The following is a 27,734-nucleotide window of genomic DNA, read 5'->3' on the forward strand; positions in this document are numbered from 1 at the left end:
TTTCGGCTACTAGTCCAACGCTCTAACCACTAGGCTACCCTGCCGCCCCACAATGCACTTGGGCTTTGGTCAAATGTAGTGCACCAAATAAGGGAATAGTGTGAGGGAATAAGGGAATAGTGTGCCGTTTCAGTCTTTATCCTGTCCAGTCTTCTAGAAGTTCCGTAGCAGCCAGGTGGGAGCAGAGACTCCTGCCTGAGTAAAGTAGTTCCACCACCACGGCTTCTCCTGTCCCTCTGCTCCCATCCCCGGTTCCCTGGGTTCCCTGGGTTCCCTGGGTTCCCTGGGTTCTCTCGGCTCGGAGCGGCCGTAGCTCTGGAAGTGGTTGTAAGGGTCGAAGCGCTCATAAGTGTCCAGGGAGGAGCTGAGAAACAGGTGGTAGTCTGGTCCTACTGGCTGAACAGGGACCTGGAGGAGAGGAGAGAAATACATATCTTTAATGAGAGGTAGGGGAGGAGGGAGGAGGGGGGAGAGGGGAGAGGGAGAGGGGAGGTTACTCAGGCCCAGAAGCCAGGATATGCATATAATTGGTAGTACGGAATAGAAAACACTTTGAAGTTTCTAAAACTGTTAAAATAATACACGAGAGTATAACACAAGTGTTATGGTAGCCGAAAATCCGAAGAAAAACACATCCAGAATAATTTTTTTTGAGATCCCATGCTCTTTCAATGAATAGCTATGGGTCCTATGTGATTCCAGCTCCCAAATTGCAATTCCTATGGCTTCCACTAGATGGCAACAGTCTTTGTCCAATGTTTCAGGCTTGTAAACATGAATGTTGAAGAAAGAATATGACTTTGAAAAGAGAGAGTCAGCTTTGAAAATCAGTCTTGGGGCATCACGCCATAAAGAGGACGCTCACCAGCTTATTTTTTTTTTCCTATTGAATATACTTCTTTCCGTATGAAATATTATAGTTTATTTACATTTTAGGGTACCTGAGGATTAAACTGAAACGTAGTTTGACTTGTTTGAACAAAGTTAAGGTGTAGTTTTTCGTATTTCTATCTTAGCCAGTTGAACGAGTGGATTACTGAAATCGATGGCGCTAAACTAAACTGACTTTTTTTGGGATATAAAGAAGGATTTTATCTAACAAAACGACCATTCCTGTTGTAGCTGGGACCATTTGGATTGCAAACAGAGGAAGATTTTCAGAAGTAGGTGATTTATTTAATCGCTGTTTGTGATTGAAAGATATGTTGTGGGGCGCCGTCCTCAAACAATGGCATGGTGTGCTTTCACCGTAAAGCCTTTTGCAAATCTGAAAATGCAGTTAGATTAACAAGAATGTCAGCTTTTAACCGATATAAGATACTTGTATGTTCATAAATGTTTAATATTACTTATTATTTATTTGATTTACCCTCCAATTTCAACGGATGTTGTTGACAGGTATCTCGCTCAAGGGACACCTAGCCTTATACCTCCGATATCATGATCCTGACATCAACATAATATACCTGAGATATCATGACACTGACATCAACACCTCAGATATCATGACACTGACATCAACACCTCAGATATCATGACACTGACATCAACACCTCCGATATCATGACACTGACATCAACACCTCAGATATCATGACCCTGACATCAACACCTCAGATATCATGACACTGACATCAACAAATCAGATATCATGACACTGACATCAACACCTCAGATATCATGACCCTGACATCAACACCTCAGATATCATGACACTGACATCAACACCTCCGATATCATGACACTGACATCAACACCTCAGATATCATGACACTGACATCAACAAATCAGATATCATGACACTGACATCAACACCTCAGATATCATGACCCTGACATCAACAAATCAGATATCATGACACTGACATCAACAAATCAGATATCATGACACTGACATCAACACCTCAGATATCATGACACTGACATCAACACCTCAGATATCATGACACTGACATCAACACCTCAGATATCATGACACTGACATCAACACCTCAGATATCATGACACTGACATCAACACCTCCGATATCATGACACTGACATCAACACCTCAGATATCATGACCCTGACATCAACACCTCAGATATCATGACACTGACATCAACAAATCAGATATCATGACACTGACATCAACACCTCAGATATCATGACCCTGACATCAACACCTCAGATATCATGACACTGACATCAACACCTCCGATATCATGACACTGACATCAACACCTCAGATATCATGACACTGACATCAACAAATCAGATATCATGACACTGACATCAACACCTCAGATATCATGACCCTGACATCAACAAATCAGATATCATGACACTGACATCAACAAATCAGATATCATGACACTGACATCAACACCTCAGATATCATGACACTGACATCAACACCTCAGATATCATGACACTGACATCAACACCTCAGATATCATGACACTGACATCAACACCTCAGATATCATGACCCTGACATCAACAAATCAGATATCATGACACTGACATCAACACCTCAGATATCATGACACTGACATCAACACCAACACCTCAGATATCATGACACTGACATCAACAAATCAGATATCATGACACTGACATCAACAAATCAGATATCATGACTGTTACGGATACAGTTATCCTGTGTGTGTATCCTGTGTGTGTGTTTTCTTTTCTCTCCGTCTCCCCTCACAGGTGAAAATCATCACTCCCCAATCAGTCAACAATCCAATCAACAATCAGAAGACACACCTCCTCCTGTTTCCTACCCTATCACAGTTCCTTCCCCATGGTTTAAAAACCCCATCATTTGTTTGCTCTAGAGCTCAATCTCTTTGTAAATATCATGTTTGTAGATCTCTGTTCTTCATAGATTTCAGTAGCTCAATCTCTTTGTAAATGCCATGTTTGTAGATCTCTGTTCTTTATAGATTTCAGTAGCTCAATCTCTTTGTAAATGCCATGTTTGTAGATCTCTGTTCTTCGCTCGCTCTCTGTGTATTAATTAACCTCTCTTTTGTTGGAGCACCTCCAAATCACTTTGTCATCTCCTGTGAGTATTGTTTTGGTTATGGTGTTTGTTTGTTGCTGGTGGGAAAAGGGGGAAACCAAGACAAGTCGCCCATGGGCATACACTACCCGTAGGTAAACTTTGTTAAAAACACTAGTTGGAACTGGGTGGACCACCCACTGTATTTTTGGTTAGTTAGTTAGCTGTTGTTGAAATAGGCTAGTCTAGCTTAGGGGTGTTTTTGCATATTTGTTTCTTTCCTTGGGTCCAGCTCAGCCCCTTTTCCTGCTCCCCCCATTACCGTGTGTTTATAAATAAACCCTGAGTTTGACAGTATTATTTCAGTTGTCGTGGTTATTTCGTTCACACTTACTTTGTCACAGCTATAATTTGCATGAGATATGTTACGGGTCTCATTACCATCCCCCCTAGACTGTTGGGCCAAAAGGGATTCGTAACAATGACACGGACATCAACACCTCAGATATCATGACCCTGACATCAACATAATACACCTCAGATATCATGAAACTGACATCAACACCTCCGATATCATGACACTGACATCAACACCTCCGATATCATGACACTGACATCAACACCTCAGATATCATGACACTGACATCAACACCTCAGATATCATGAAACTGACATCAACACCTCCGATATCATGACACTGACATCAACACCTCAGATATCATGACACTGACATCAACACCTCATATCATGACACTGACATCAACACCTCAGATATAATGACACTGACATCAACACCTCAGATATAATGACACTGACATCAACACCTCAGATATCATGACCCTGACATCAATATCATATTTCTGAAAACACTGATCCTGGCACAGAAACACCTCAGATATCATGACCCTGACATCAATATCATATTTCTGAAAACACTGATCCTGGCACAGAAACACCTCAGATATCATGACCCTGACATCAATATCATATTTCTGAAAACACTTATCCTGACACAGAAACTCCTCAGATATCATGACCCTGACATCAATATCATATTTCTGAAAACACTGATCCTGGCACAGAAACACCTCAGATATCATGACCCTGACATCAATATCATATTTCTGAAAACACTTATCCTGACACAGAAACTCCTCAGATCACAGATAAACCTCTCACTTTACCTTTTTGAGCACGAAGTTGACCCGCCCAGCTTTTTCCATGTGAGCAGGCAGGTAAATTCTCTTGCTGACTTTGGAGTAACCTTTAGCTGATGCTGTTATGATGTGTGTTCCTGAGTTCATTAACCTCCAGTAATCACCTTCCTCCGCTAGAGAGAGAGAGGCAGGAGGAGGGAGGGAGGGAGGGGACAGGGAAGGAGACAGGGATGGAGGGAGGGGACAGGGAGGGAGGGAGGGGACAGGGAGGGAGGGAGGGAGGGGACAGGAAAGGAGACAGGGAGGGAGGGAGGCAGGGAAAGAGGGAGGCAGAGAAGGAGGGAGACAGAGAAGGAGGGAGACAGAGAAGGAGGGAGACAGGGAAGGAGGGAGAAAGTGAAGGAGGGAGACAGAGAAGGAGTTAGACAGAAAAGGAGGGAGACAGGGAAGGAGGGAGACAGAGAAAGAGGGAGACAGAGAAGGAGTTAGACAGGGAAGGAGGGAGACAGGGAAGGAGGGAGACAGGGAAGGAGAAAGGGAAGGAGGGAGACAGAGACATGTTGTTACAGGGTAACCACCACGAGAAAACGTTTGTCTTGATGTCACGTCTCTCCAGTGATGACACAACGTCAAAAAGAATGTTGCGATTCCTTGCGTGTATACTGCCAACATCTCTACATTTCCACCATACAATGTAAACCGCTTGGAGCGTCTGTAAAAGCTCTGTGAATGAAACAAGTTATGATCTATGTCCCAAATGGCTCCTTTGTCCCTCCATGGAGCTGTAACAGAGAGCCCTGCTCAGAAGTAGCCACCTGCTCAGAAGTAGCCATTTGGGCTCCTATCTCCCTCCATAGAGCTCTAACAGAGAGCCCTGCTCAGAAGTAGCCATTTGGGCTCCTATCTCCCTCCATAGAGCTCTAACAGAGAGCCCTGCTCAGAAGTAGCCATTTGGGCTCCTATCTCCCTCCACAGAGCTCTAACAGAGAGCCCTGCTCAGAAGTAGCCATTTGGGCTCCTATCTCCCTCCATAGAGCTCTAACAGAGAGCCCTGCTCAGAAGTAGCCATTTGGGCTCCTATCTCCCTCCATAGAGCTCTAACAGAGAGCCCTGCTCAGAAGTAGCCATTTGGGCTCCTATCTCCCTCCATAAGGCTCTAACAGAGAGCCCTGCTCAGAAGTAGCCATTTGGGCTCCTATCTCCCTCCATAGAGCTCTAACAGAGAGCCCTGCTCAGAAGTAGCCATTTGGGCTCCTATCTCCCTCCATAAGGCTCTAACAGAGAGCCCTGCTCAGAAGTAGCCATTTGGGCTCCTTTCTCCCTCCATAAGGCTCTAACAGAGGGCCCTGCTCAGAAGTAGCCATTTGGGCTCCTATCTCCCTCCATAGAGCTCTAACAGAGGGCCCTGCTCAGAAGTAGCCATTTGGGCTCCTATCTCCCTCCATAGAGCTCTAACAGAGAGCCCTGCTCAGAAGTAGCCATTTGGGCTCCTATCTCCCTCCATAAGGCTATAACAGAGAGCCCTGCTCAGAAGTAGCCATTTGGGCTCCTTTCTCCCTCCATAAGGCTCTAACAGAGGGCCCTGCTCAGAAGTAGCCATTTGGGCTCCTATCTCCCTCCATAGAGCTCTAACAGAGGGCCCTGCTCAGAAGCAGCCATTTGGGCTCCTTTCTCCCTCCATAGAGCTCTAACAGAGAGCCCTGCTCAGAAGTAGCCATTTGGGCTCCTATCTCCCTCCATAAGGCTCTAACAGAGGGCCCTGCTCAGAAGCAGCCATTTGGGCTCCTTTCTCCCTCCATAAGGCTCTAACAGAGGGCCCTGCTCAGAAGCAGCCATTTGGGCTCCTTTCTCCCTCCATAAGGCTCTAACAGAGAGCCCTGCTCAGAAGCAGCCATTTGGGCTCCTATCTCCCTCCATAAGGCTCTAACAGAGGGCCCTGCTCAGAAGCAGCCATTTGGGCTCCTTTCTCCCTCCATAAGGCTCTAACAGAGAGCCCTGCTCAGAAGCAGCCATTTGGGCTCCTTTCTCCCTCCATAGAGCTCTAACAGAGAGCCCTGCTCAGAAGTAGCCATTTGGGCTCCTATCTCCCTCCATAAGGCTCTAACAGAGAGCCCTGCTCAGAAGTAGCCATTTGGGCTCCTTTCTCCCTCCATAAGGCTCTAACAGAGGGCCCTGCTCAGAAGCAGCCATCGGGGCTGCAGACATTATCCAGAACTATGGCTATCAGTTATTACGGTGGTTACCTGTGGTGACATCTTTACGAATTCCCCTGACAGATATGGACGCTCCCTTTATTCCATAGCCCTCTTCATCCTTCACCACTCCCTTAATACCTCTGTGGACCTGGAGAAGAGAAGGAACGACAGGGACTAACATCAAGTCACCTGCCTTAATACCTCTGTGGATCTGGAGAAGAGAAGGAACAACAGGGACTAACATCAAGTCCCCTCCCTTAATACCTCTGTTGACCTGGAGAAGAGAAGGAACGACAAGGACTAACATCAAGTCACCTCCCTTAATACCTCTGTGGACCTGGAGAAGAGAAGGAACGACAAGGACTAACATCAAGTCACCTCCCTTAATACCTCTGTGGACCTGGAGAAGAGAAGGAACGACAGGGACTAACATCAAGTCACCTCCCTTAATACCTCTGTGGATCTGGAGAAGAGAAGGAACGACAGGGACTAACATCAAGTCACCTCCCTTAATACCTCTGTGGATCTGGAGAAGAGAAGGAACGACAGGGACTAACATCAAGTCACCTCCCTTAATACCTCTGTGGATCTGGAGAAGAGAAGGAACGACAGGGACTAACATCAAGTCACCTCCCTTAATACCTCTGTGGACCTGGAGAAGAGAAGGAACGACAGGGACTAACATCAAGTCACCTCCCTTAATACTTCTGTGGACCTGGAGAAGAGAAGGAACGACAGGGACTAACATCAAGTCACCTCCTTTAATACTTCTGTGGACCTGGAGAAGAGAAGGAACGACAGGGACTAACATCAAGTCACCTCCCTTAATACCTCTGTGGACCTGGAGAAGAGAAGGAACGACAGGGACTAACATCAAGTCACCTCCCTTAATACCTCTGTGGATCTGGAGAAGAGAAGGAACGACAGGGACTAACATCAAGTCACCTCCCTTAATACCTCTGTGGATCTGGAGAAGAGAAGGAACGACAGGGACTAACATCAAGTCACCTCCCTTAATACCTCTGTGGATCTGGAGAAGAGAAGGAACGACAGGGACTAACATCAAGTCACCTCCCTTAATACCTCTGTGGATCTGGAGAAGAGAAGGATCGACAGGGACTAACATCAAGTCACCTCCCTTAATACCTCTGTGGACCTGGAGAAGAGAAGGAACGACAGGGACTAACACCAGGGAATATCAGGCTTGGGGAATGACATAGGGTTATTTTAACAAAGCTCCCTGGTTTTCCAGGAATCTCAGTTGCCGGATTCCTGGATTTACTGCTTATTCCCCCCTGATTCCAGGATTCTCCCAACCAGGATTCCTGGATATACTGTTTATTCCCCCCTCATTCCAGGATTCTCCCAACCAGGATTCCTGGATATACGGCTTATTCCCCCTCATTCCAGGATTCTCCCAACCAGGATTTCTGGAAACCCAGGACATTTTGGAGAAGTTTCCGGAATTTGCAACCCTATCAGTGAATGACAGGGAATGCTAAGGTCAGTGGAGGCTGGTGGGAGGTAGAAATACATAGTAGTACGGCAGCTTAAAACTTCTTCGGGATCGGTGTCCCATCCACGGGACGGTTGAGCTAATGTAGGCTAATGCGATTAGCATGAGGTTGAGCTAATGTAGGCTAATGTGATTAACATGAGGTTGAGCTAATGTAGGCTAATGTGATTAACATGAGGTTGAGCTAATGTAGGCTAATGCGATTAACATGAGGTTGAGCTAATGTAGGCTAATGCGATTAACATGAGGTTGAGCTAATGTAGGCTAATGTGATTAACATGAGGTTGAGCTAATGTAGGCTAATGTGATTAACATGAGGTTGAGCTAATGTAGGCTAATGCGATTAACATGAGGTTGAGCTAATGTAGGCTAATGCGATTAGCATGAGGTTGTAAGTAACTAAGAACATTTCCCAGGACATAGACATATCTGATATTGTCAGGAAGCTTAAATTCTTGTTAATCTAACTGCACTGTCCAATTTACAGTAGCTATTAGAGTTTTGAACATGAAAAGTTATTAATAAACAAGTTAGGCACATTTGGGTAGTCTTGATACAACATTTTGAACAGAAATGCAATGGTTCATTGGGATCAGTCTAAAACTTTGCACATACACTGCTGCACTCTAGTGGCCAAAATCTAAATTGCAGCTGGGCTGTAATAATACATTGTGGCCTTTCTCTTGCGTTTCAAAGATGATGGTACAAAAAAAAAGCAAAATAACAGTTTTTTTTCTTTGTATTATCTTTTACCAGATCTAATGTTTTATATTCTCCTACATTCATTTCACATTTCCACAAACTTCAAAGTGTTTCCTTTCAAATGGTGTCAAGAATATGAATATCCTTCCTCCAGGGCCTGAGCTACAGGCAGTTAGATTTAGGTATGTCATTTTAGGCGAACATTTGGGAAAAAAGGGGGTGGATCCTTAAGAGGTTTTAACATGGCTGTATTGGAATGAATGGAACGGTATCAGACACATCAAACACATGTTTTCCACGTGTTCAATATACAGCTCCATGTAATCCATTCCAGCCATTACAAAGAGCCAGCTGTCCTCCTATATCTCTGCCCACCAGCCACCACTGATAAGGACATTAAACATGGTCATAAAATGATGAGACAGCACAAAGGCCTTCTACGGTATAACTACGGCACAAAATGGCTGCCTGGTCGCTGGGCTATAGAGAGGCAGACCCACCGACTCCATGAAACTGAGCAGGGCCTCCTTGTTCCTGAGCCACTCTGGGTAGAGCTCCTCTTCAGAAGGGAATTTGTCACAGCCCAGCTCCACTGTAATCTCCAGACAGTTAGTGTGGAGGTAGTTAAAGTCTGACATGCCTACGGTACCGGAGAAATAGAGAGTTAGGACACACCGTAAATATATACACTAGACACACAAGTACTGAGAATTAACAGACAGAGACAGGAATAAGAGGGGGAGGTTAAGGAGAGGAGGAAGAGAGGAGGAGAGAAAAGAGGAGGAAGAGAGGAGGAGTGGAAAAGAGGAAGAGAGGAGGAGAGAGAAGAGAAAGAGAGGAGGAGGAAGAGGAGGAGGAGAGAGGAGAGAAAGAGAGGAGGAGGAAGAGGAGGAGAGAGAAGAGGAGGAGGTGAGGAGGAAAGGAAGAGAGGAGGGGGAGAGAGAAGAGGAGGAGGAGAGAGAAGAGGAGGAGGAGAGGAGGAAAGGAAGAGAGGAGGAGGAGAGAAAAGAAGAGGAGGAGAGAGAAGAGGAGGAGGAGAGGAGGAAAGGAAGATAGGATGAGGAAAAGAGGAGGAGAGGAAAAGAGGAGGAGAGGAAAAGAGGAAGAGAGAGAAGAGGAAGATAGGAGGAGAGAGGAGAGGAGTTAAGGAAGAGAGAGGAGAGGAGGAAAGAAGAGAGGAGGAGAGGAGGAGAGGAAAAGAAGAGGAGGAGAGGAGAGAGAAGAGAAGGAGAGGATGAGAGAGAAGAGGAAGAGAGGAAGAGAGAGTAAGAATGACACGAGGACGAGAGGAGAGACAGAATGACACGAGGAGGAGAGACAGAATGACACGAGGAGAAGATATAGAAGGTTCCGTACCCCCTGGGAAGCTGTACCACAGAGCTCCGTTGATGATGCCTCCACTCCGGATGAAGGACGCTCCACACCTAGAATATACAATATATAGGTCATGTAACAAGGGGGTAATATAATCATTCATAATTATAGCCAGGAATATAATCACCTCTCTGTGTTGTTGTCGGCCATGCTGGCGTGAGAGTCTGCGTACGTCCGGGCCAGCTGCTTAAATGCCTGCAGAGAGGAACACAGTCTCTACTCTACAACATGGCATTTTCTGGCCTGGGAACAGAATAGGTTTTCACCACTGACATAAACTAGGTGTAGAACAGAGTACCTGTTGGTCAGGTTTAGGACAGGCACCTGTTGTTCAGGTTTAGGAAAGGTATCTGTTGGTCAGGTTTAGGACAGGGTACTCGTTGGTCACATTTAGAACAGGTACCTGCTGGTCAGGTGTATTACAGGACAGGGTACCTGTTCATCAGGTGTATTACAGGACAGGGTACCTGTTGGTCAGATGTATTACAGGACAGGGTACCTGTTCATCAGGTGTATTACAGGACAGGGTACCTGTTCATCAGGTGTATTACAGGACAGGGTACCTGTTCGTGAGGTGTATTACAGGACAGGGTACCTGTTCATCAGGTGTATTACAGGACAGGGTACCTGTTCATCAGGTGTATTACAGGACAGGGTACCTGTTCATCAGGTGTATTACAGGACAGGGTACCTGTTCATCAGGTGTATTACAGGACAGGGTACCTGTTGGTCAGGTGTATTACAGGACAGGGTACCTGTTGGTCAGGTGTAGGACAGGGTACCTGTTCGTGAGGTGTATTACAGGACAGGGTACCTGTTCATCAGGTGTATTACAGGACAGGGTACCTGTTCATCAGGTGTATTACAGGACAGGGTACCTGTTGGTCAGGTGTATTACAGGACAGGGTACCTTTTGGTCAGGTGTAGGACAGGACATGGTACCTGTTGGTCAGGTGTAGGAGATGGCAAATGTTGGTCAGGTGTATTACAGGACAGGGTACCTGTTGGTCAGATGTATTACAGGACAGGGTACCTGTTCATCAGGTGTATTACAGGACAGGTACCTGTTCATCAGGTGTATTACAGGACAGGGTACCTGTTGGTCAGGTGTATTACAGGACAGGGTACCTGTTGGTCAGGTGTAGGACAGGACAGGGTACCTGTTGGTCAGGTGTATTACAGGAGAGGGTACCTGTTAGTCAGATGTATTACAGGACAGAGTACCTGTTCATTGGGTGTATTACAGGACAGGTACCTGTTCATCAGGTGTATTACAGGACAGGGTACCTGTTGGTCAGGTGTAGGACAGGACAGGGTACCTGTTCATCAGGTGTATTACAGGACAGGGTACCTGTTCATCAGGTGTATTACATGACAGGGTACCTGTTGGTCAGATGTATTACAGGACATGGTACCTGTTCATCAGGTGAAGGACAGGACAGGGTACCTGTTCATCAGGTGTATTACAGGACAGGGTACCTGTTCATCAGGTGTATTACAGGACAGGGTACCTGTTGGTCAGGTGTATTACAGGACAGGGTACCTGTTGGTCAGGTGTAGGACAGGACAGGGTACCTGTTGGTCAGGTGTAGGAGATGGTACCTGTTGGTCAGATCTATTACAGGGCAGGGTACCTGTTCATCAGGTGTATTACCGGACAGGGTACCTGTTTGCGAGGTGTATTACAGGACAGGGTACCTGTTCATCAGGTGTATTACAGGACAGGGTACCTGTTCATCAGGTGTATTACAGGACAGGGTAGCTGTTGGTCAGATGTATTACAGGACAGGGTACCTGTTGGTCAGGTGTATTACAGGACAGGGTACCTGTTGGTCAGGTGTATTACAGGACAGGGTACCTGTTGGTCAGGTGTATTACAGGACAGGGTACCTGTTCATTAGGGTGTAGGACAGGACAGTGTACCTGTTGGTCAGGTGTAGGACAGGACAGGGTAGCTGTTGGTCAGATGTATTACAGGACAGGGTACCTGTTGGTCAGGTGTATTACAGGACAGGGTACCTGTTGGTCAGGTGTATTACAGGACAGGGTACCTGTTCATCAGGTGTAGGACAGGACAGGGTACCTGTTGGTCAGGTGTATTACAGGACATGGTACCTGTCGGTCAGGTGTATTACAGGACAGGGTACCTGTTGGTCAGATGTATTACAGGACAGGGTACCTGTTCATCAGGTGTATTACAGGACAGGGTACCTGTTGGTCAGATGTATTACAGGACAGGGTACCTGTTGGTCAGGTGTATTACAGGACAGGGTACCTGTTCATCAGGTGTAGGACAGGACAGGGTACCTGTTCATCAGGTGTAGGAGAGAACATCCGCTCTTCATGGAGGTGTCTAGAGAAGTCAAAGGGATAAGAGATCACCAGCTCTCCACCATGGAGGCTCGCAGACTGGACAAACGGCACAGACCTGATCCACTTCATCACTGCATAGGTCTCTGAAGCTACCTGAGAGAGGAGAGGAGAGGAGAGGAGAGGAGGATAATTACACATTTCCCTTACAAAACTGGTTTTGTCTAAAACTCTGGACACCCCTAGAACATATCTTACCAAAACAGTAGGAATGTCCTGTACCTTACCAAAACAGTAGGAATGTCCTGTACAGTAGGAATGTCCTGTACCTTACCAAAACAGTAGGAATGTCCTGTACCTTACCAAAACAGTAGGAATGTCCTATACCTTACCAAAACAGTAGGAATGTCCTGTACCTTACCAAAACAGTAGGAATGTCCTGTACCTTACCAAAACAGTAGGAATGTCCTGTACCTTACCAAAACAGTAGGAATGTCCTGTACCTTACCAAAACAGTAGGAATGTCCTATACCTTAACAAAACAGTAGGAATGTCCTGTACCTTACCAAAACAGTAGGAATGTCCTGTACCTTACCAAAACAGTAGGAATGTCCTGTACCTTACCAAATCAGTAGGAATGTCCTGTACCTTACCAAAACAGTAGGAATGTCCTATACCTTACCAAAACAGTAGGAATGTCCTGTACCTTACCAAAACAGTAGGAATGTCCTATACCTTACCAAAACAGTAGGAATGTCCTGTACCTTACCAAAACAGTAGGAATGTCCTGTACCTTACCAAAACAGTAGGAATGTCCTATACCTTACCAAAACAGTAGGAATGTCCTGTACCTTACCAAAACAGTAGGAATGTCCTGTACCTTACCAAAACAGTAGGAATGTCCTATACCTTACCAAAACAGTAGGAATGTCCTGTACCTTACCAAAACAGTAGGAATGTCCTGTACCTTACCAAAACAGTAGGAATGCCCTGTACCTTACCAAAACAGTAGGAATGTCCTATACCTTACCAAAACAGTAGGAATGTCCTATACTTTCCCACATCAACAGAAAGCTAAGTTCCCATACCATCGGAGAGGTACCTACACCTGAGGGACTTGCTATAGAGAAGCTAGTTACATCACTCATGTGTACACACCTCTCCGATGGCCTCACTGGCGCCATCCCACTACCGACACCAGTGTAGCGAGATGTTGATATTACATACCTTACCAAACCAGTAAGAGTCTGGGATGGGGATGTGGTCTGTGCGGAACCGTTTGATCCTGCGATTCCGGTAGAGGATAGACGTAAGGTCAGGAAAGTTTCGGTTCAAGTCTAGGTTCTGAGCGTTGGTGCGACCCACCGTCCAACCGTTGAGCTCGTGACCCTACACAAACACACACAGAGGGTAAAGGTCGTGACCCTAGACATGGTTCAACACCCCACAACCCTGCAGGAGCGTGACGGGGAGGAGTGAAGAGTGAAGCATCATGGGTAATGGGAAGACATGGGAAGTCATGTCGGTTAGAAGAATGTGATTGGATAGGATGAATAGAAGAGGTCAGGAGTGTTTTGTTGACCATGTGACCCAGAAGAGGGCCCAGAGATTTTCCCAGTCAAGTCACATGATTGTTCCCTATACAGGAAGTAATTTAGGGACAGACTATGTAATCCGTCCGGAGAGAACAAGCTGTCCAGTAAACATTTATGTTTTTATTAAAACCTTCATTTTAAGAGGCAAGTCAGTGAAGAACAAATTCTTATTTAAAATGACGGCCTACACCGTCCAAACTCGGACGACGCTGGGCCAATTGTGCGCCGCCCTATGGGATTCCCCATCACAGCCGGGTTGTGATACAGCCTGGATTCGAACCAGGGTGTCTGTAGTGACAGGACATGCTGTTTGTGTGAAGAAGATAGCCCAGAAATCCCTCGGTTGTTTGAAAACATGATGATAAAGACAATAGAGCTTCCCACTGCCAGCTGTTGGGAAAAACAATGACTAGACGTTCTATCTATTAAAAATATATTTGTTAAATTTGATATTTTAAGAAAAACGTTTTGAGATTTCTAGCAGTGTTACTTCTTCGACCTTAAACACAGTTACAAAAAAAAATGGCGCTGCGTTTCCAAGACAACAGTCTAACCGACTGGTCTTGATTGGTTAAGGACACTATCACTCTGTCTCTCTGGTAGTGGGAGGGGCTGAACCAATAGGAGAGCTCAGGTAGATGATAGGCAGTTGGGAAAAGGGGCAAGGCTTAGAAAGAGAGTGCCCCAACACATGCTGTCACAGACTCTATATAATGGAGAAGATAGGAGGCGTGGCCTCTTTCTATCTCTACGCGGCGGTTGGTTGGTCCCGGCTTCAACGTTTTTTTTATTTATTTGTGATTTACTTCCTGGTTGTGGTGTGGTTGTTGTTCCGGGTCGTTGCTATCCTCTACCTCGGCGGCCGCCAGCTCGTAACCGTCGGGGTTCATGGACGCCAGGATGTGGATACGCGTGGTGTTTACGAGCGACTGGATACGCTGGTTGCCAAGGAGATACTCGGAACACAGGTACTGGGCCAGGTAGAGCAGCAACTGACGACCCAGGACCTCGTTGCCATGCATGTTGCCAACCAGCTTGATCTCCGGTTCCACTGAGGAGGGGGAGATGGGGGAGGGAGAGGGAGAGACGGGGGAGGAAGGGAGGGGGTGAGAGAGACAGGAAAGGAATTGCTCAAGACAAAACCTGTGTCAAAGTTCATTTTAGAAGATGTTAAGACACAGGAGGTCCTCAACTAGCCCTGTACCAATAGGCTTTAAGACACAGGAGGTCCTCAACTAGCCCTGTACCAATAGGCTTTATTAAACAGGAGGTCCTCAACTAGCCCTGTACCAATAGGCTTTAAGACACAGGAGGTCCTCAACTAGCCCTGTACCAATAGGATTTAAGACACAAGATATACTCAACTAGCCCTGTACCAATAGGCTTTAAGACACAGGAGACACTCAACTAGCCCTGTACCAATATGCTTTAATAAACAGGAGGTCTTCAACTAGCCCTGTACCAATAGGCTTTAAGACACAGGAGGTCCTCGACTAGCCCTGTACCAATAGGCTTTAAGACACAGGAGGTCATCGACTTGCCCTGTACCAATAGGCCTTAAGACACAGGAGGTCCTCAACTAGTCCTCTACCAATAGGCTTTAAGACACAGGAGGTCCTAAACTAGCCCTGTACCAATAGGCTTTAAGACACATGAGGTCCTTAACTAGCCCTGTACCAATGGGCTCCCTAGCTCACTTGCCCCATTGCTGTGCAGTTCAAACCCCAGAAATCACTCCACCTTAAATCGTTACACACTCACATAGTTCATGCCCTCCGGGGTTGTCTGTGAACTCTATGGCCAGGAGGTCTTTCCCCTCTGTGCTGCGTCCGATACTGTAGATATATAGATACACAGATTGGTGTTTATTCATCCCTAAGGTTGTATTTCCTGTCCAAGTAAACAGCAGCAGACAACAGCCAGTACCTGTAGGTGCGGGAGATGTGAGAGCACTTGGCAGCAGTCCTCTTCAGAACGCTGTACATCTGGGCGTTGGAGTGGTACGTGAACTGAATGATGGTGGAGGGTTCGTCTGGAGACAGGTTGGAGAAAGCCACTTCCTGTCTGGCTGAGAGGGAGAGGGCGAACGGAGGAGGGGGGTTAGCTGAATTGATCGTAATTGGTTTTCTGAAACACATTTTAAAACTTCTTTGGGATCAGTGTCCCATCCACGGGACGGTTGAGCTAACGTAGACTAATGCGATTAGCATGAGGTTGTAAATAACTAAGAACATTTCCCAGGACATAGACATCTGATATTGGCAGAAAGATTAAAAATAATTTAATTAAGCTAACTGCACTGTCCAATTTACATTAGCTAATACAGTGAAAGAATACCCTGCGATTGTTTGAAGAGTGTGCACAATATTGATAATGAAAAGTTATTATTAATAAACAAATTAGGCACATTTGGGCAGTCTTGATACAACATTTTGAACAGAAATGCAATGTTCATTGGATCAGTCTAAACTTTGCACAGACACTGCTGCCATCTAGTGGCCAAAATCTAAATTGCAGCTGGGCTGGAAGAAATACATTATGGCCTTTCTCTTGCATTTCAAAGATGATGGTACAAAAAAAATACAAAAGAACGTTTGGTTTTTTATTTTTATTATCTTTTACCAGATCTAATGTGTTATATTCATTTTAGGTGAACATTTAAAAAAAGGGGCGGACACACATTACGATTGTCATGTTCTTTATTTTTTATTTTTTTGACTTGTTTGGACGAAATTTCGGGTTCATTTGTATGCATTTTGAATGAGGGTAACCGGTGGATTACTCAGACAAGCGCAGCAAACTAAACTGACATTTTTGGGGATATTAGAAAGGACTTTATCGAACAAAAGGACCATTTGTTATGTAGCTGGGACCCGTGTGATTGCAAACAGAGGAAGATCTTCAAAGGTAAGTGATTTATTTTATCGCTATTTCTGACTTTCGTGATGCCTTTGCTTGTTTGGAAAATGTTTTTAATGCTTTTGTACGCTTTTGTGCGCTGTCCTCAGATAATAATTGCATGGTATGCTTTCGCCGTAACTCCTTTTTGAAATCTGACAAAGCGGCTGGATAAACAAGAAGTTAAGCTTTTAAACGATGTAAGACAATTGTATTTTCATGAATGTTTTATACTACAAATTTGTATTTTGAATTTCGCTCTCTGCAATTTCACCGGATGTTGGACTGGTGGGACACTAACGTCCCACCTAGCTCAGAGGTATTAAAAATTATATTTGTACAGTACAGTAAAAACTCTTATTGTGTAATTATTGTATATTCAACAAGTTATTTTTAACATGTACAATTCCGGGAGGGATACCTCTTAACGGGGCCAACGGGTCGTGACAGCCTTCCTGTTCGCCGGCGAAGAATCGGTCACAGTCTAGGAAGTAAGGCCACGCCATGTCGATGCCCTCGAACGCGTGGCCACACCCCTTCCTCACCGCCTCACATGCACTGCGGCATGACTTTAGAAGAAGAAGAAGAAGAAGGGGGAATATGAGGAGAAGAAGAATACTGTATTAATCCATATGAGATGGACACCCATCCTGGATCCAACCCCTCCAGCACACACACCTTGACTGTTGTGGGGCTGGAACTAAATGTGCTAACTGGGACACACCTTGACTGTTGTGGGGCTGGAACTAAATGTGCTAACTGGGACACACCTTGACTGTTGTGGGGCTGGAACTAAATGTGCTAACTGGGACACACCTTGACTGTTGTGGGGCTGGAACTAAATGTGCTAACTGGAACACACCTTGACTGTTGTGGGGCTGGAACTAAATGTGCTAGCTGGGACACACCTTGACTGTTGTGGGGCTGGAACTAAATGTGCTAACTGGGACACACCTTGACGGGGGCAGGGCTGGAACTAAATGTGTTAGCTGGGACACACCTCGACTGTTGTGGGGCTGGAACTAAATGTGCTAACTGGGACACACCTTGACTGTTGTGGGGCTGGAACTAAATGTGCTAACTGGAACACACCTTGACTGTTGTGGGGCTGGAACTAAATGTGCTAGCTGGGACACACCTTGACTGTTGTGGGGCTAGAACTAAATGTGCTAGCTGGGACACACCTTGACTGTTGTGGGGCTGGAACTAAATGTGCTAACTGGAACACACCTTGACTGTTGTGGGGCTGGAACTAAATGTGCTAACTGGAACACACCTTGACTGTTGTGGGGCTGGAACTAAATGTGCTAGCTGGGACACACCTTGACTGTTGTGGGGCTGGAACTAAATGTGCTAACTGGGACACACCTTGACGGGGGCAGGGCTGGAACTAAATGTGTTAGCTGGGACACACCTCGACTGTTGTGGGGCTGGAACTAAATGTGCTAGCTGGGACACACCTTGACTGTTGTGGGGCTGGAACTAAATGTGCTAACTGGAACACACCTTGACTGTTGTGGGGCTGGAACTAAATGTGCTAGCTGGGACACACCTTGACTGTTGTGGGGCTAGAACTAAATGTGCTAACTGGAACACACCTTGACTGTTGTGGGGCTGGAACTAAATGTGTTAGCTGGGACACACCTTGACTGTTGTGGGGCTAGAACTAAATGTGTTAGCTGGGACACACCTTGACTGTTGTGGGGCTAGAACTAAATGTGCTAGCTGGGACACACCTTGACTGTTGTGGGGCTGGAACTAAATGTGCTAACTGGAACACACCTTGACTGTTGTGGGGCTGGAACTAAATGTGCTAACTGGAACACACCTTGACTGTTGTGGGGCTGGAACTAAATGTGCTAACTGGGACACACCTTGACTGTTGTGGGGCTGGAACTAAATGTGCTAGCTGGGACACACCTTGACTGTTGTGGGGCTGGAACTAAATGTGCTAGCTGGGACACACCTTGACTGTTGTGGGGCTGGAAATGGTTATGTGTTAGCTGGGACACGCCTTGACTGTTGTGGGGCTAGAACTAAATGTGCTAGCTGGGACACGCCTTGACGGGGGCGGGGCTAGAACTAAATGTGCTAGCTGGGACACGCCTTGACGGGGGCAGGGCTGGAACTAAATGTGCTAGCTGGGACACACCTTGACAGGTGCGGGGCTGGGTAGGTCTTGGCAGCGCGGGGCGAGTACGGAGCACCCCAGCAGACGGATGTCGGGTGAACACTCCCCGTTGAGGAGACCGTGGATCACAGAGAGGAGGAGGTACTCAGCTCCAGACTCCACCTCGTGACGAGACTGCTGACCTAGGATGTTAGGGAAGATGGTCCTGGGGAGAGAGGAGATGAGCAATTGATCAATTGGTTGATTGGTCGATCTGAAGATCAGTCTGTTGAACAGTCAGTCAGTAGGTAAATCAATCAATCATTTAGTCAGTCAGTCTGTCAATCTGTGAATCGGTCTGTCGATCAGTCAGTGAATCAATCAGTCAAGTAGATGAGAACATATTGGTAATGTTTTTTCTCAAACAAAGTTATTCTCTTCCATTTCCATGTGGGAAATATTTTCACCCTAGGGTAAGGCTATGGGCCCTGGTCAAAAGTACTGCACTATATAGGGAACAGTGTGGCATTTGGGATGCATTCTCTGCTTATAGTAAGGGAGGGTAACCTGAAGACTCACCTGGAGTAGTCCAGGTCATTGCAGTAACCCAGGTTAATCTCTGAACACACTGCTGCTGTGAAGAGAGGAGGGTTAAGAGGAGGACACAACATTTAGGAACGTTCAGATAGAAATATGTTATGTAGAACAAACATGCCTCTCTGACATGTCGAACTAGGAGTCATGTCGGCTGTAGTCATGGCATTTCTATCTGCATTGTTGGACAACGTTGGACAACTGAACCTGGTCACACTTTATTGTCTACTTTGTTGATGTTACTATGATATAGGACTTACTCAAGACTTAAGGGACTTTACCCAGCTAGCAGCACATTTGGTATACTTGGAAGTTGTGGGAAAGTACGTTTTTGGTTTCTTGTTCGTTCTAGGAACGAAGACATAGGTTTCCTGACATTTAAAATGGAACATTTTGCCTGTTCTTGGAACGTAGATTTTTAGGTTGCAGGGAGGTTCTGAGAACGTTGCAGGGAGGTTCTGAGAACGTTGCAGGGAGGTTCTGAGAACGTTGCAGGGAGGTTCTGAGAACGTTGCAGGGAGGTTCTGAGAACGTATTGACACAAATCCACATGTGGTATGTACACTATAAACACTGTCAGCTACAGTGTGGTATGTACACTATAAACACTGTCAGATCCAGTGTGGTATGTACACTATAAACACTAAGATCCAGTGTGGTATGTACACTCTAAACACTGTCAGATCCAGTGTGGTATGTACACTCTAAACACTGTCAGATCCAGTGTGGTATGTACACTATAAACACTGTCAGATCCAGTGTGGTATGTACACTCTAAACACTGTCAGATCCAGTGTGGTATGTACACTATAAACACTGTCAGATCCAGTGTGGTATGTACACTATAAACACTAAGATACAGTGTGGTATGTACACTATAAACACTGTCAGATCCAGTGTGGTATGTACACTCTAAACACTGTCAGATCCAGTGTGGTATGTACACTATAAACACTAAGATACAGTGTGGTATGTACACTATAAACACTGTCAGATCCAGTGTGGTATGTACACTCTAAACACTGTCAGATCCAGTGTGGTATGTACACTATAAACACTGTCAGATCCAGTGTGGTATGTACACTATAAACACTGTCAGATCCAGTGTGGTATGTACACTATAAACACTAAGATCCAGTGTGGTATGTACACTATAAACACTAAGATCCAGTGTGGTATGTACACTATAAACACTGTCAGATCCAGTGTGGTATGTACACTATAAACACTAAGATACAGTGTGGTATGTACACTATAAACACTAAGATACAGTGTGGTATGTACACTATAAACACTAAGATCCAGTGTGGTATGTACACTATAAACACTGAGATACAGTGTGGTAGGTACACTATAAACACTGTCAGATCCAGTGTGGTATGTACACTATAAACACTAAGATACAGTGTGGTATGTACACTATAAACACTAAGATCCAGTGTGGTATGTACACTATAAACACTGTCAGATCCAGTGTGGTATGTACACTATCAACACTGTCAGATACAGTGTGGTATGTACACTATAAACACTAAGATACAGTGCACTGCTATACGGTTGACATGGACTATCATACATAAGATATATTTTACAATCCATATTTACATTTAGTTTATTTTCTTATAAGAATAAAATAAGTTCAGTTCAACTTACGTTTTTCTTCATCTGGACGGTTGTTGCATCTTCCTGCAAAACACAAAACACATCACAATAGAAGTACGTGTAGCCTACTGCGGTGGTTCTCTAACCTCTCCTGGAGAACCCCAGACTCTATGTAACCTACTGCAGTCTCTAACCTCTCCTGGTGAACCTCCAGACTCTATGTAACCTACAGCAGTCTCTAACCTCTCCTGGAGAACCCCCAGACTTTATGTAGCCTACTGCAGTGGTTCTCTAACCTCTCCTGGAGAATCCCCCAGACTCTATGTAACCTACTGCAGTGGTTCTCTAACCTCTCCTGGAGAACCCCCAGACTCTATGTAACCTACTGTAGTGGTTCTCTAACCTCTCCTGGAGAACCCCCAGACTCTATGTAACCTACTGCAGTCTCTAACCTCTCCTGGTGAACCTCCAGACTCTATGTAACCTACAGCAGTCTCTAACCTCTCCTGGAGAACCTCCAGACTCTATTGAACCTACTGTGTTGGTTCTCTAACCTCTCCTGGAGAACCCCCAGACTCTATGTAACCTACTGCAGTGGTTCTCTAACCTCTCCTGGAGAACCCCCAGACTCTATGTAGCCTACTGCAGTCTCTAACCTCTCCTGGTGAACCCCCAGACTCTATGTAGCCTACTGCAGTCTCTAACCTCTCCTGGAGAACCCTCAGACTCTATCTAACCTACTGCAGTGGTTCTCTAAACTCTCCTGGAGAACCTCCAGACTCTATGTAACCTACTGCAGTGGTTCTCTAACCTCTCCTGGAGAACCTCCAGACTCTATGTAACCTACTGCAGTGGTTCTCTAACCTCTCCTGGTGAACCCACAGACTCTATGTAACCTACTGCAGTGGTTCTCTAACCTCTCCTGGTGAACCCCCAGACTCTATGTAACCTACTGCAGTCTCTAACCTCTCCTGGAGAAACCCCAGACTCTATATAACCTACTGCAGTCTCTAACCTCTCCTGGAGAAACCCCAGACTCTATATAACCTACTGCAGTGGTTCTCTAACCTCTCCTGGAGAACCCCTAGACTCTATGTAACCTACTGCAGTCTCTAACCTCTCCTGGAGAACCCCTAGACTCTATGTAACCTACTGCAGTCTCTAACCTCTCCTGGTGAACCCCCAGACTCTATGTAACCTACTGCAGTGTTTCTCTAACCTCTCCTGGAGAACCCCTAGACTCTATGTAACCTACTGCAGTCTCTAACCTCTCCTGGAGAACCCCCAGACTCTATGTAGCCTACTGCAGTCTCTAACCTCTCCTGGTGAACCCCCAGACTCTATGTAGCCTACTGCAGTCTCTAACCTCTCCTGGAGAACCTCCAGACTCTATATAACCTACTGCAGTCTCTAACCTCTCCTGGATAAACCCCAGACTCTATGTAACCTACTGCAGTCTCTAACCTCTCCTGGTGAACCCCCAGACTCTATGTAACCTACTGCAGTGGTTCTCTAACCTCTCCTGGAGAACCCCCAGACTCTATCTAACCTACTTCAGTGGTTCTCTAACCTCTCCTGGAGAACCCCCAGACTCTATGTAACCTACTGCAGTGGTTCTCTAACCTCTCCTGGAGAACCCCCAGACTCTATCTAACCTACTGCAGTGGTTCTCTAACCTCTCCTGGAGAACCCCCAGACTCTATGTAACCTACTGCAGTGGTTCTCTAACCTCTCCTGGAGAACCCCAGACTCTATGAAACCTACTGCATTGGTTCTATAACCTCTCCTGGAGAACCCCCAGACTCTATGTAACCTACTGCAGTGGTTATATAACCTCTCCTGGAGAACCCCCAGACTCTAAGTAACCTACTGAAGTGGTTCTATAACCTCTCCTGGAGTTCCCCGAGACTTTATGTAGACTACTGCAGTGGTTCTCTAACCGCTCCTGGAGAACCCCCAGACTTTATTTAACCTACTGCAGTGGTTCTCTAACCTCTCCTGGAGAACCCCCAGACTCTATGTAACCTACTGCAGTGGTTATCTAACCTCTCCGGGAGAACCCCCAGACTCTATATAACCTACTGCAGTGGTTCTCTAACTTCTCCTGGAGAACCCCCAGACTTTATGTAGCCTACTGCAGTGGTTCTCTAACCTCTCCTGGAGAACCCCCAGACTTTATTTAACCTACTGCAGTGGTTCTCTAACCTCTCCTGGAGAACCCCCAGACGTTATGTAGCCTACTGCAGTGGTTCTCTAACCTCTCCTGGAGAACCTCCAGACTCTATATAACCTACTGCAGTCTCTAACCTCTCCTGGATAAACCCCAGACTCTATGTAACCTACTGCAGTCTCTAACCTCTCCTGGAGAACCCCCAGACTCTATGTAACCTACTGCAGTGGTTATCTAACCTCTCCTGGAGAATCCCCCATACTCTATGTAACCTACTGCAGTGGTTCTATAACCTCTCCTGGAGAATCCCCCAGACTCTATGTAACCTACTGCAGTGGTTCTCTAACCTCTCCTGGATAACCCCCAGACTTTATCTAACCTACTGCAGTCTCTAACCTCTCCTGGAGAATCCGCCAGACTCTATGTAACCTACTGCAGTGGTTCTCTAACCTCTCCTGGAGAATCCCCCAGACTCTATGTAACCTACTGCAGTGGTTCTCTAACCTCTCCTGGAGAATCCCCCAGACTCTATGTAACCTACTGCAGTGGTTCTCTAACCTCTCCTGGAGAACCCCCAGACTCTATGTAACCTACTGCAGTGGTTCTCTAACCTCTCCTGGAGAACCCCCAGACTCTATGTAACCTACTGCAGTGGTTCTCTAACCTCTCCTGGAGAATCCCCCAGACTCTATGTAACCTACTGCAGTGGTTCTCTAACCTCTCCTGGAGAATCCCCCAGACTCTATGTAACCTACTGCAGTGGTTCTCTAACCTCTCCTGGAGAACCCCCAGACTCTATGTAACCTACTGCAGTGGTTCTCTAACCTCTCCTGGAGAACCCCCAGACTCTATGTAACCTACTGCAGTGGTTCTCTAACCTCTCCTGGAGAATCCCCCATACTCTATGTAACCTACTGCAGTGGTTCTCTAACCTCTCCTGGAGAACCCCCAGACTCTATGTAACCTACTGCAGTGGTTCTCTAACCTCTCCTGGAGAACCCCCAGACTCTATGTAACCTACTGCAGTGGTTCTCTAACCTCTCCTGGAGAATCCCCCATACTCTATGTAACCTACTGCAGTGGTTCTCTAACCTCTCCTGGAGAACCCCCAGACTCCAGTGCTTCTCCAACATCTCCTTGAGAACCCATAGACCTACCATGTACAGTGGGCTCCAAATGTACTGGCACCCCTGACTGGCAATGCACAAACAATACTTAAAAAAATATAAACAATATAATTATAGAGACAAACTCAAAATACCAGCGTGTGAGAAATACTGTACTTTATAATGTTTCAATGGAACCAACCGAAATCATAATTATTTAATACAAAATAAATGTAACCAAAATCAAGGTTTCATAATTCTTGGCACTCATTTAGTACTTAGTGCATCCACCTCTGGCAAGGATAACAGCATGGTCTTTTCCTGTAATGTTTGACAAGGTTGGTTCCTTGTTGTAACGTATGACAAGGAACACATTTGGAGGGATTTTGGACCATTCCTCTATGCAGATCCTTTACAAGATCCTTCACATTCTTTGGGTTTACGCTTATCAACTGCCCCTCTTCAACTCAGCCCACAGGTTTTCAATTGGATTGAGGTCTGGTGACTGAGATGGCCATGGCAGAACATAGATTTTTTTTTGTTACAGAACCATTTCTGTGTGGATCTTGAGGTATGTTTTGGGTCATTCTCTTGTTGGAAAGTCCACCTAGGGCCAAGTCCCAGCCTTCAGGCAGAGGCAAGCAGATTGTCAGCCAAAATTGCCTGATACTTGGTGGAATTAATTATGCTATCAATCTTAACCAGTGCCCCTGCACTAACCCCCCTCCATATTTCACCGTGGGTATGAGGTGGCTCTCCTTGTATGCATCTCTGTTTCGACATCAAACATGCCGATGCTGTGTCTGACCAAAACATTCCATTTTGGTCTCATCTGACCAGAGCACCTTCTTCCAGTCCTAATTTAAATGACGTTTGGTAAACTCCAAGCGTTTGCGTCTGTGTCTTGGGGTCAGAAAGGGCTTTCTTGTGGCAACCCTTCCAAAGAGCCTGTGGTTGTGGAGGTGGTGTCTGATGGTGCTTTTTGAAACCTGGTGACCTCAAGACGCCACCAAGGCCTGCAATTCTTTCACAGTGATTCTTGGGGATTTTGTTGCTTCTCTCACCATCCTCCTCCCTCTCCTGGGGGGCAAAATGCATTTGTGTCCTCTACCCGTGAGGTTTTCAACTGTTCCATATATTTTTTTTATTTTTATAATTGCCCTGACAGTGCTCAGTGGTACATTCAATCGTTTGTGGATCTTCTTGATCTTCTCAGTATATGCACACCTGTTGTGAAAGGCCCCAGAGTCTGCAAAACCACTAAGCAAGGGGCACCACCAAGCAAGCGGCAACATGAAGACCAAGGAGCTCTCCAAACAGGCCAGGGACAAAGTTGTGGAGAAGTACAGATCAGGGTTGAGTTATAAAAAAAATATCAGAAACTTTGAGCATCCCACGGAGCGCCATTAAATCCCTTATTATTATTATTTAAATGGCACCATAACAAACCTGCCAAGAGAACCTGCCCAAAACTCATGGACCAAGAAAGTAGGGCATTAATCAGAGAGGCAACAAAGAGACCAAAGATAATCCTGAAGTATCTGCAAAGCTCCACATCAGAGATTGTAGTATCTGTCCATTTGGACCACTTTAAGCCGTACACTACACAAAGCTGGGCTTTACGGAAGAGTGGACAGAAAAAAGCAACTGCTTAAAGAAAAAAAATAAGCAAACATGTTTGGTGTTCGCCAAACAGGCATGTGGGAGACTCCCCAAACATATGGAAGAAGGTACTCTGGTCAGATGAGACCAGAATTGAGCTATTTGGCCATCTAAGAAAACACTACGTCTGGCGCAAACCCAACACCTCTCATCACCTCGAGAATACTATCCCCACAGTGATGCATGGTGGTGGCAACAGCATCATGCTGTGGGGATGTTTTTCATCGGCAGGGACTGGGAAACTGGTCAGAATTGAATGAATGATGGATGGCGCTAAATCCAAGGAAATTCTTGACGGAAACCTGTTTCAGTCTTCCAGAGATTTGAGACTGGGAAGGAGGTTCACCTTCCAGCAGGACAATGACCCTAAGCATACTACTAAATCAACTCTCTAGTGGTTTAAGGGGAAACATTTAAATGTCTTGGAATGGCCTAGTCAAAGCCCAGATCTCAATCCAATTGAGAATCTGTGATATGTGTTAAAGATTGCTGTGCACCAGCGAAACCCATCCAACTTGAAGGAGCTGGAGCAGTTTTGCCTTGAAGAATGGGCAAAAATCCCAGTGGCTAGATGTGCCAAGCTTATAGAGACAAACCCCAAGAGACTTGCAGCTGTAATTGCTGCAAAACGTGGCTCTACAAAGTACTGACTTTGGGAGGGTGAATAGTTATGCACGCTAAATTTCTGTTTTTTGTCTTATGTCTTGTTTGTTTCCCAATAAGAAAAAAAATGTTGCATCTTCAAAGCGGTAGGTATGTTGTGTAAATCAAATTATATATTACCCCCCCCCCTAAAAACTATTTTAATTCCAGGTTGTGAAGGCAACAAAATAGGAAAAATGCCAAGGGTGTGAATACTTTCGCTTGCCACTGTAGAATGTCAGACACCAGCACAGACGAAGAATCAACATCTGTGATGACATTTACTTTGACATTTTTTCTACAATTATATTGCACTTATAAACGGATACTGTGGTTTGGACTTAACATTTTTAGTAACCTGACTTGAAATACTAGTTACCTGACTTGAAATACTAGTAACCTGACTTGAAATACTAGTTACCTGACTTGAAATACTAGTAACCTGACTTGAAATACTAGTTACCTGACTTGAAATACCAGTTACCTGACTTGAAATACTAGTAACCTGACTTGAAATACTAGTTACCTGACTTGAAATACTACTAACCTGACTTGAAATACTATTAACATGACTTGAAATACCATTAACCTGACTTGAAATACTCATACTGAGTTTGAGTAAATGTTATATTTTTAAAGGGACAGTGCACCTTAACGTTTCTATACAGAAACCTAAAGCCTAAAACCCCAAGCAGCCATGCAGATGTAGAAGCACGGAGTACGTGATGGATGGACCGCTAGGCTGTAGCAAAAAAACGCTTTTATAAAATCACATGGGGGGAAAAAAAAGACAAGACAACCGTCTCAGAAACGACCTCGTAACTTACTTCAATAGCTCCGTGATGCGTAACCAGCCATGAGGATGATGAATGAATACAATGTGGTACTTTACCCGAATTGTCGTCTCCAGGCTGGCAGAACCGTTGAGGGGCACACCAGCATATCGACAGGACACAGAAGAGGGTAAAAACGGTTAAGGACGTCTTATATTCCGTTGTGTCCATAGTGATGTGGCAGGCTTGGTACGGCGCTATAAACTCTGTAATTACACTACACTACCTCCCACAGATCCAATTCCTCGGTCTCTCTCTCCTACCTCCCACAGATTAAATTCTT

General features: G+C 45.5%; 1 protein-coding gene across 1 annotated transcript; it reads right to left on the reverse strand.

Moving 5' to 3' along the window:
* Positions 1 to 129: 129 nt before the first annotated feature.
* On the reverse strand, positions 130 to 27,734 carry LOC139394225 (carboxypeptidase Z-like). Its single transcript, XM_071142248.1, has 16 exons — positions 27,511 to 27,734; positions 21,090 to 21,122; positions 19,422 to 19,476; positions 18,885 to 19,068; positions 17,154 to 17,301; positions 15,761 to 15,902; positions 15,596 to 15,669; positions 14,641 to 14,885; positions 13,467 to 13,628; positions 12,237 to 12,395; positions 10,057 to 10,124; positions 9,912 to 9,979; positions 9,056 to 9,195; positions 6,386 to 6,485; positions 4,170 to 4,315; positions 130 to 408 (listed from the first exon to the last, which is right to left on the reverse strand). Exons 1-16 carry the CDS (start codon positions 27,620 to 27,622, stop codon positions 154 to 156), a joined length of 2,091 nt encoding a protein of 696 aa, XP_070998349.1. The 5' UTR covers positions 27,623 to 27,734; the 3' UTR covers positions 130 to 153.

This window comes from Oncorhynchus clarkii, unplaced genomic scaffold (assembly GCF_045791955.1).
Source record: "Oncorhynchus clarkii lewisi isolate Uvic-CL-2024 unplaced genomic scaffold, UVic_Ocla_1.0 unplaced_contig_1469_pilon_pilon, whole genome shotgun sequence".
Classification (NCBI taxonomy): domain Eukaryota; kingdom Metazoa; phylum Chordata; class Actinopteri; order Salmoniformes; family Salmonidae; genus Oncorhynchus; species Oncorhynchus clarkii.

Bases quoted from the DNA above. Each gene is read 5' to 3' on its own strand.
- LOC139394225 (XM_071142248.1), bottom strand. From the start codon at position 27,622: ATGGACACAACGGAATATAAGACGTCCTTAACCGTTTTTACCCTCTTC. The intron at 19,069-19,421 runs GTGAGTCTTCAG...CTCTCTCCCCAG, and splicing joins AATGACCTGGACTACTCCAG to GACCATCTTCCCTAACATCC. The intron at 13,629-14,640 runs GTAAATCACAAA...GTGTTTGTGTAG, and splicing joins AACCACACCACAACCAGGAA to GGTCACGAGCTCAACGGTTG.